The sequence below is a fragment of the Chelonoidis abingdonii genome, chromosome 4 (assembly GCF_003597395.2).
Source record: "Chelonoidis abingdonii isolate Lonesome George chromosome 4, CheloAbing_2.0, whole genome shotgun sequence".
NCBI lineage: Eukaryota > Metazoa > Chordata > Testudines > Testudinidae > Chelonoidis > Chelonoidis abingdonii.
The window spans coordinates 4,887,786-4,897,047 of record NC_133772.1 but is presented as its reverse complement, the minus strand read 5'-3'; the positions used below and the strand labels follow the sequence as shown (position 1 = coordinate 4,897,047).

Here is a 9,262-nt window from a genome sequence, read left to right as displayed (position 1 = left end):
TGGCAGAGGCCCTGGAGGTTTTTCGCCTTCGTCTGCAGCATGGGGCATGGGTCACTTGCTGGAGATTCTCTGCAGCTTGAGGTCTTCAAACCACAATTTGAGGACTTCAATAACTCAGACATAGGTTAGGAGTTTGTTATAGAAGTGGATGGGTCAGATTGTGTGGCCTGCATTGTGCAGGAGGTCAGACTAGATGATCATAATGGTCCCTTCTGACCTTAAAGTCAATGAGTCTATGAATGGAACAGACACGTTTAGCCTCTGGAACTCCTCGCCACAAGATGTTTCAGGGAGAAGATCCACCAAAGACATACAAGTTTCTATGAGCAGGAACTGCATCTAGAATAAATGTGTCAAGGGGTCTCCCTAGAGACTTGTGCTGGCTGGGCCCAGGGGCCAATCCCTGGGGAGGGATGAGGGACAAGTTACACCTGTTACTCACCTGGAGACCAGCAGGTGGAGTGGGGCTCCTAGAGTTATCCTGAGATGGTGCTGGAATTCTGTGAAGAGGTGAGGAGCAAAGAGTCTAGTCAGTTGGGTATGGGGTGGGAATGGGACGTGGGGCCTTTCCCCTCTTGGGGGAATTGGTCTCTCTGCATCTGCCCATGCTGGGGTTCCCCTCTTCCCCTCTCCCCCCCATGGTCACCTGGCAGCAGGGGTTCCCGCGGGTTGGCATGGGCGGGCGTGGGCACCCACCCCTGGCACAGGAAGTGCCGCAGGGCGAGGCGCAGCCGGGCCCGATTGAGTGTCTCCATGCAGACAGCGCGCACGGCCCGGTAGTTGGCATAGAGGTGTAGAGCCGTGAACAGGCCATAGAGGGTGTAGGTGAGCCTGTGGGGGAGGGCAGAGACAGGGGTCAGAGATAGGGGCAGGCCCAGCCAGACCCAGAATCCCCCACAATCCCCTCTGCCTGCCACAACCCTTCTCACAATCCCTTTTGCCTCCCACCTCCCATAATTCCCCACAATCCTTCCCACAATCCCCTGCACCCCCTGCCTCCCACAATCCCGACCCCACCCCAACACTTGTGCTATCCCTGCCCTTGGGGTCACTCACTGGAGCCTGTCGGTGACGAGGGGGATGAGGAGGAGGCTAACGAGTAGGCCGGCTAAATTCACCAGGGTCTCCTGGGGGTAGGAGAGGAGTGAGTGAGGCCATCTGCAGAGGTGGGGTACAACCCACTGCCCTGGGCATTTCCGCCCTGCTGCATTCCGGGAGAGTCTGTCCCCTCTGCCCCCTGGAGCGCCCCCACCCGCTGCACTGTGGGGTGCCCCTTAACATTGGCCCCAGCAGGATCCCACCTGGCTCCCATCTTTGGCCGAAACGTCCGCCATGTTGTCCCGTCGGGCCTGGTGCATGGTGAGGGCTGCCCGGGTGGCGCCTCCAGCTACTCCCACGATGCACTGGGGCAGAGAGAGAGGAGAGGGATCCGGGTGTAGGGTGCAGGACTCATGCCAACAAGAGTCGGCGGGAAAGACTTAAAACAGAGCCGTAGCCCATGGGAATATGTGGTTCCCATGAAATCAGGGCGGCTCCAGCCCAATTTCATCAGGAGGAAAAAAAGAAAATGGGGGTAAAAATGTTCTGACAATGTCCTGACTCTTCATTGAGAAAATACTGTTTGTTTGGATTGTTTTTATTTTGTTTTGGTATCAACGGCCATAGAATTCTCTAGTGCATCGACCCCACTATGGAGTTCGTGCTGTGTTATATAGTACAAAGAGGTGACATTGAAACAAAATGTTTCCAAGGAGCTGAAATGAAGGTTTTCTGGAATTTTCCGTCATGGAAAATATCGAAATAGTCGGGTTTTGCTCTGATGGAGAATGGGGCCAAATTTCAAAAGCACAAAATCCTTCGTGAAATGGAACTTCTGCCGTTCACGTGGCTCTGATGCCGTCCCCTGCCCCTCCGCCAATCCTTTGCCCCAGCGCCAACCACCAATCACCTCATGGAACCCCTCCCCCGTGCCAATGCCAACACCTCACCCACATCACACCAGTCCTCTCCCCATAACCAGCCCTCTTCCCCTCATGCCAACCCCCCCACCAACTCCTAATGCTAACCCCTTGCATCAATCCCCACACGCCAATCCACTTCCAGCTACCTTGAAGAAGCCGCTGGTGCAGATGATGAGAGTGAAGCATGCTGGGAAGGCAGGGGCCAGGATCTCCATGAAGATGGCCAGGTCATTGAGCCCATCTGCAAAGAGCCTGCAGGGCACAAGGGGCAAGATGGTGGGGCATGGTAGGGTTAGAGCTCATGTGTCACCCATGGGGTTCAGAGAACACTGGGCACTAAACAGGAGTCAGAGATTCAGAATTGCCTGCTGATGGTCAGGAGTGAAGGGTTAGAGGTCATAAGGGAGGTCAGAGGGCACTCAATGGGCTACAAGGTTGAGAACTGCACCATGAGGTTCAAAGAGTGAAGGTCACCAAGGGGTTGAGGTCAAAGGTCAAGTATCACTCAACAAATGTCAAAAGTCGAGGTTTACTTAATGGGAGTCAGAAGGCAAAGGTCACAAGGCAAGTGTTGCCCAATGGACAGTCAGAAGATGAAGATCACACAATGGGGGCTCAGAGAACAAATGCCCAATGGGAGGTCAGAGTGTGATGGTCACCTGAGAGGCTCAGAGGGGAGGATTGTCCAATCACGTGCAGAGGACAAGACCAACGCATTTAAGTTTCAGAAGTCAAAGATCTTGTAATGGTCAGCAAGCGAGGATCTGCCACGGGGATATCAGAATGAGGGGCGTCCCAGGCTGTCGGGGTGAAGGGCACCCCAGGGATGAGGGGTTGTGGGAGAGATGTCCTGGGAAAGGGGGAGGTGGGTCCTTTCCTCACTCACCTCCACTGCTTGGCATCACAGTCCAGTTTGCTCCTGGGGGGAGAGAGAGAAGAGGTCACAAGGGGAGATAACTCCACCAGCACTGGTGACCCAGAAACCTCCCTCTCCACGGGGTGTGCCACTCACCCTTTCATCCAGGCAAAAAGGATCCGGCCAAGCATCCCCGTCCCATCTGCAGGGGAGAGAGAGAGGGCTGTCAGGGGCAGCAAAGGAAACGGCCGATCCCACAGAGTGAATGGGGGGTTCAAGGGAGTCTAGGGGGCACTACTGGGGTTAGTGGGAAAAAGAGAGCGATGTCCCAGGCCAGCATACATCAAGGAGGGGAACTCAGGTATGGGGGAGTCCCAGGCCAGGATGAATTCCCAAATCCATTGATTCCAAGGCCAAAAGGGACCACTGCGATCATCTCATCTGACCTCCTGGATAACACAGGCCAGAGACCTGCCCCAGGGTAATTCCTAGAACGGAGCTTGTAGAAAAACATCTAAACTTGATTTTAAAATTGTCAGTGATGGAGAATCCACCACAACCCTGGGTAAACTGTTCCAGTGGTTAATTCTTCCCACTGTGAAATATTTACCCTTATTTCCAGTCTGAACTTGTCTAGTTCAACTCCCACCCATTGGATCCTGTTAGATCTCTCTCTGCTAGACTGAAGAGCCCACTATTAAATATTTGTTCCCCATGTAGGTACTTACTGACTGTGATCAAGTCACCCCATAACCTTCTCTTTGTTAAGCTAAAGAGATTGAGCCCCTTGAGCCTGTCACTATAAGGCAGGTTTTCTTATCCTTTAATCATTCGCATGGCTCTTCTCTGACCCCCCTCCAATGTATCAACATCCTCCTGGAATTGTGGGTTCCACCACTGGACACAGCAGCAGACGCACCAGGGATAAATACAGCAGTAAAATAACCTCTCTACTCCTACTCAAGATCCCTGTTTATGCACCCCAGGATTGCACGGCTTCATTGGCCACAGCTTCACACTGGGGGCTCCCGTTCAACTGATTATCCACCAGGACCTCCAAATCTTTTTCAGGGTCCCTGCTTTCCAGGACAGAGTCCCCCCATCCTGTCAGTCTGGCCCACACTCTTTTGTTCCTAACCCTATATATTTAGCCATATCAAAACGCATATTGTTCACCTGAGCCCAGCTCAGCTGATCCCTCTGTATCAGTGACCTCTCCTCTTTGCTATTTCCCACTCCCCAGACATTTTGAGTTACCAGCAATGATTTTATGTTTTCTGGAAAGTCATTAATGCAGGTGTTAAACAGCAAAGGGCCAGAAACCAATCTCTGCAGGACCACTCATAACACACCCACTCGGGGGGGATTCCCCGTTCACGGGCACGTTTTGATACCTACCTATTAGCCAGTTTTCAATCCATTCGATGCGGGCCATGTTCATTTTACATCGTTCTAATTTTTTAAATCAAAATGTAGTGCAGTACCAAGCAAAAAGCCTTACAGAAGTCTAAGTATATTACAAGTGTGACTTTTATCAAACTTGTAATCTTACCCAAAACAAAGTGATCAAGTGAATGTGACAGGCCGTATTTTTCTACAAATCCATATTGACTGGCATTAATTATATTATCCTCCTTTAATTCTTCCTTAATGGAGTCCTGTATCAGCTGATCCATTTTCTTGGCTGGGATCGATGTCAGGCTGATGGGCCTATAATTACCCAGGTCATCCTGTTTACCTTTTTAAATGTTGTCATGTCAGCTGTCTTCCAGTCTTCAGGGACTTCTCCAGTGCTCCAAGACTTATTGAAAATCAACATTAACAGTCCAGGAAGCTCCTAAGCCAGTTCTTTTAAAGCTCCTGGATGCAAGTTATCTGGACCTGCTGATTTTAAAATGTCTAACTTAAGTAGTTGCTGTTTAACACCCTTTAGAGATACTAGTGGAATGGAAAAAAGGGTTATTGTGTTATGTGACATCACTATTAGTTTTTGCCCTAAATACAGAACAAAAACATTTATTGAACAGTCCTGCCTTTTCTGCATTACTATTATTAATAAGACCATTTCCATCTAGTCATGGATCAATACCACTGTCAGGATTCTTTTTGTTCCTAATATGCTTTAAAAGCTCCCTCTTACTGTCCTTACCTCTGCTGGTCATAGATTTTTCCTTGTGTCTCTTTGCTTCCTTTATCAATTTTCTGCAATTCCTAGCTTCTGATTTATAATCATTACTATGAGGTTTCCCCTTTCTTCCAGTCATTACATGTTATTTTTATATTTTTGAAACTGCTGTCACTTCCGCACCAGTCTATTAACCAATATAGCCTTCTTCGATGGTGGGATCAGAGGTAGGGATTTGTGGAGTGGGTGTCTCCAGAGTGATTCAGGGGTGTGTGTCTCACCTTTGAGTATCCATGTGACTGTGGCTGCAGCAACAGTCGAGGTCTGGTCCCCCACGCCTACCCCCTTCAATACGGCCTGCGTGGCCAGCGCCCCCGTGATGCTGCTGGCAAAGGCCTGGAAGGAACAGGGGAGACTGTTGCTATTGGGGGAGGGGCAAGGACGCTGACCAACCTCTCCCCACCTCTGGCTTCTCAGTGCCCACCATTACCCCCATCACACCCTTCTGCCCTCAGCCAGTACCCCCACGCCCCAGTACTATAAAGAGAGGGACTGGGCCACACCCCACTGCACTCTGACCCCCCAAAACCCACTGCTAAGGTTCCCTTGCCCCTCCAGGGTGCCCCCTCCCCCAAGGGTTGGAGCTGGGTCACCTTCCTCTGTAGCGCCCCCCTCCCCCAGGACTTGGGTCTGCTTGACTCCCAGTGCACACCCCAATCCCCTAGGTCGGGGGCTGGGTCCCCTCCTCCCCCAGAGCTGGGGTGAGTCTCCCCCGCTTCATTGCCTCACCTGCACGGTGTCCCATATCTGGTAGGGCAGGTAGTCCTGGCTAACACTCTCGGGGTACCCCTGGGGCAGAAACACGGACTGCCGTGGAGAAAAGTGGGGGCCAAAGGTGAGCAAAACAGGGACCTTCCCCTGAGAATCAAAGACCACACTTCCCTCCATGACATCTCCACCTGGTCAACAGCAAGCCCTGCCCCCCACAAATTCTCCAACCCCTGTAAAGTCCTCCGAGGCCCCCAATCTCCCTTCCCCTCATCTCCTACCCTCTACACCCTCAATTTGCCTTCATAACCTCCAGCTCCTCCCCACTCAGATGCAGCCTGTCTGAGCCCCCCACCCTGATCCCTTGGGCCCCCCAATTTACCCCTCTGAGTTCTCAATCTCTCCTCCTCTGCCCACCTCTGAATTAGCCGTCTGCCCTTCTGGCTCCCCCCAACTCCCCATCTTTGCCCTTTGACACCCCCCCCCTCCTCATCTCACCATGAAGATCTCCTTTAGCGAGCGCCATCCCATGTGCCCCGGCTCATCCCCCACACAACTTAGGCGCCCGTCGGGTGAGGGCAGGTAGCAACGGGCACTATGGGAGCCGTACTGCTCCGTGCAGAGCGGCTGGACCCCCAGGCTGGGCATGGCCGGAGCCAGGTCTGGGAGGGGAGAGGCGTTAGAGCAAGGAGAAGTCCATGGGCACAACAAGAGAACAGAACGCACTGACTGCATACACACAGCACACAAACACCCAGTGTAATGCAGAGACTGTACATGCTCAGTGTTACACTCGGTGTATGCGCAGTGAGTGCATTACACGCGGTGGGTATGTTACAGAGTGTGTGGGCACATGCAATCTGAATGCAGCCTTGTCTGTGATGAGTGTGTTACACTCTATGTGTGCATTAGTGCATGTGTGCAATCTGTGTTATGCTGCGTGTAAGAGTATGGTGTGCGTGCTACACATTTTGTGTATGTGTATGGTACATGTGCGTGCATGTTACACTTAGGGTGACCAGATAGCAAGTGTGAAAAATCGGGATGGGGTAGGGGGTAATTGGCACCTATATAAGAAAAAGCCCCAAATATCAGAACTGTCCCTATAAAATCGGGACATCTGGTTACACTGCATACGTGTTACACCATGTGTATATGTGTGGGCGTGTGTGCATGTTACGCTCTGTACGTGTGTGCAGTGTGTATTACATGCTCTATGCGTGTCCATTGCACTATGTGTGCATTACATGCTGTGTGTATGTGTATTACGCTCTGTATGTGCCTATTACACACTCTCTGTGTGCTACACTGTGTTGCATGTTCTGTGTGCATGTTACACTCTGTGTTACATGTTCTGTGTGTGTGCACACGTGTGTGTTACATGCTGTGTGTCTATGCATATGGCTGTTACTCTGTGTGTTACATGCTCTGTACACACGTGGGTGTTACACTGTGTTACATGCTGTGTGTGTGTGTGCACGTGTGTGGGTATTACACTCTGTGTTACACATTGTGTGTCCAAGTGTGTGGGTGTCACACTTAGTGTGTTACACGTTGTGGGTGTGCAAGTGTGTGGGTGTTACACACACAGTGTAGATACCTGCACACACCGAGCTATAAATACGCTGGGGGTGTTGGGGAGGGAAGTTACTGAATTACACTGACACACGCACACACCGCAAGCTGCACCCCGGGACAGGAGCGAGGCGCCCCGCCGGCCCGCCGCTGCCCGAGGGACACGTTGACGGGGGGGAGGGGCCCGGGAAGCGCCCTGCCCCCCAGGCCGGGACACATCCCCGGGCTGCCCGCACTTACCTGGGCAGGGGGCGCGAGAGCAGCAGGGACCGAGGCCGGCACGGTGCCGGGGACTCTACGCAGTGGGGTTGTCGCGTGCCCCTACCCCCGCGCGAGGCATTGTGGGGGATGTAGTTCCCCCCGCACAGGGTATTCTGGGGGATGTAGTTTTTCCCACGCAGAGCATTCTGGGGGATGTAGTTTTTCCCACGCAGAGCATTCTGGGGGATGTAGTTTTACCCGCGCAGGGCATTCTGGGGGGGTAGTCACTGTCGGAGCACCCCAGCACCAGTTCTCGCACCGGCCTCTCTGCCTGCTGGGTCCCTGGTGGGGCCAGGCCGCAAACCCGGTGGGGGGAGGGCGTGTGTGGGGACAGAGTGAGAAATGGGGGTTATAGGGTTGGGGATATGAGGATGGGGGTATATGCAGGGCCGGCGCTTCCATTTAGGCGGCCTAGGCAATTGCCTAGGGCGCCAGGATTATTGGTGGGCGGCATTTTGCCGAAGGGGGCAGCAGGCGGCTCCGGTGGAGCTGCTGCAGTCGTGCCTGTGGAGGGTCCGCTGTCCGCGGCTCTGGTAGAGCTGCTGCAGTCGTGGCTGCGGATGGTCGGCTGCTCACACGGCTCTGGTGGACCGCTCGCAGGCACAACTGCGGCAGCACCACCAAAGCCGTGGACCAGCGGACCCTCCGCAGGCACGACTGCGGCAGCTCCACCAGAGCCGCGGGACCAGTGCGCAGGGCGGCGAAATTGCCGTGCGCCCAGGGCGCTAAAACCCCTAGCACTGGTCCTGGGTATATGGGGATAGAGAGATGGGGGTTGTATGGGGCTGGGGGGGCTATGGGGATAGGGCAGCTATAGGGTTGGGAGTATAAGGATGGGGGTTGTATTGGGCTGGGAGGGGCTATGGGGATAGAGAGATATGGTGGGTATAGGGTTGGGGGGTTCTATGGGGATATGATAGAGGTCTATAAAATCATGATTGGTGTAGAGAAAGTAGATAAGGAAGTGTTGTTTACTATTTCTCATAACACAAGAACTGTGAAATGAATTTAATAGGCAGCAGGTTTAAAACAAACAAAAGGAAGTATTTCTTCACACAACGCACAATCCGTCTGTGGAACTCCTTGCCAGAGGCCAAGACTATAACAGGGTTCAAAAAAGAACTAGCTACATTAATGGATGACAGGCCCATCAATTGCTATTAGCCAGGATGGTGTCCCTAGGCTCTGTTTGCCAGAAGCTGGGAATGAATCACTTGATTACCTGTTCTGTTCATTCCTTCTGGGGCACTGGGCATTGGCCACTGTTGGAAGATAGAACACAGGACTAGATGGACCTTTGGCGTGACCCAGTATGGCCATTCTTATGGATTGGAGGTATGAAGATAGCAGAGGTAGTGCATGGGGCTAGAGATAAATACAGGGGGTGTATGGAGATAGAGAGCGAGCTACCTCCTTCCCCAACAGACAGCCAGGATGCTGGGCCTCCAGGATGTGCAGATGACCAGGTTCAGAGCTCTACAAACCTGCCCCAACAGCCTGAAGCCAATGTGGCTGCTATTCAGGGGTGCCTAGCACCCCATTTGAAGCAGCACTGAGCACCCCCTGACATCAACAAGGGCAGGCAGCACACAGCAGAACAGCCCTGATCGGGATTCAAACCCAAGGCCTTCCTTTCCACATCACATGCTGCCACTTGAGTGCAGTAATGCCACCTGCAGGCTGCCATAGTAAACTCTTATCTTCCATGTACAGCAG

General features: G+C 52.8%; 1 protein-coding gene across 3 annotated transcripts in view; it reads right to left on the bottom strand.

Moving 5' to 3' along the window:
* Positions 1–7,615, bottom strand: part of RUSF1 (RUS family member 1) — a 9,997-nt gene extending 2,382 nt beyond the window's left edge. Inside the window, exons 1-11 of one of the 3 annotated variants that reach the window (XM_032763162.2) lie at positions 7,526–7,615; positions 6,209–6,372; positions 5,732–5,809; positions 5,224–5,338; positions 2,974–3,019; positions 2,848–2,880; positions 2,108–2,213; positions 1,302–1,403; positions 1,057–1,127; positions 647–831; positions 443–500 (exon numbers count right to left, since the gene is read on the bottom strand). In XM_032763162.2, the coding sequence (XP_032619053.1) occupies positions 443–500; positions 647–831; positions 1,057–1,127; positions 1,302–1,403; positions 2,108–2,213; positions 2,848–2,880; positions 2,974–3,019; positions 5,224–5,338; positions 5,732–5,809; positions 6,209–6,358 (944 nt within the window). In that variant the 5' untranslated portion in view covers positions 6,359–6,372; positions 7,526–7,615. Of the gene's footprint in view, positions 1–442; positions 501–646; positions 832–1,056; positions 1,128–1,301; positions 1,404–2,107; positions 2,214–2,847; positions 2,881–2,973; positions 3,020–5,223; positions 5,339–5,731; positions 5,810–6,208; positions 7,011–7,525 lie in introns of those variants that run through there. The other 2 variants (XM_075065921.1, XM_075065922.1) reach the window with 2 other exon arrangements.
* Positions 7,616–9,262: the final 1,647 nt, after the last annotated feature.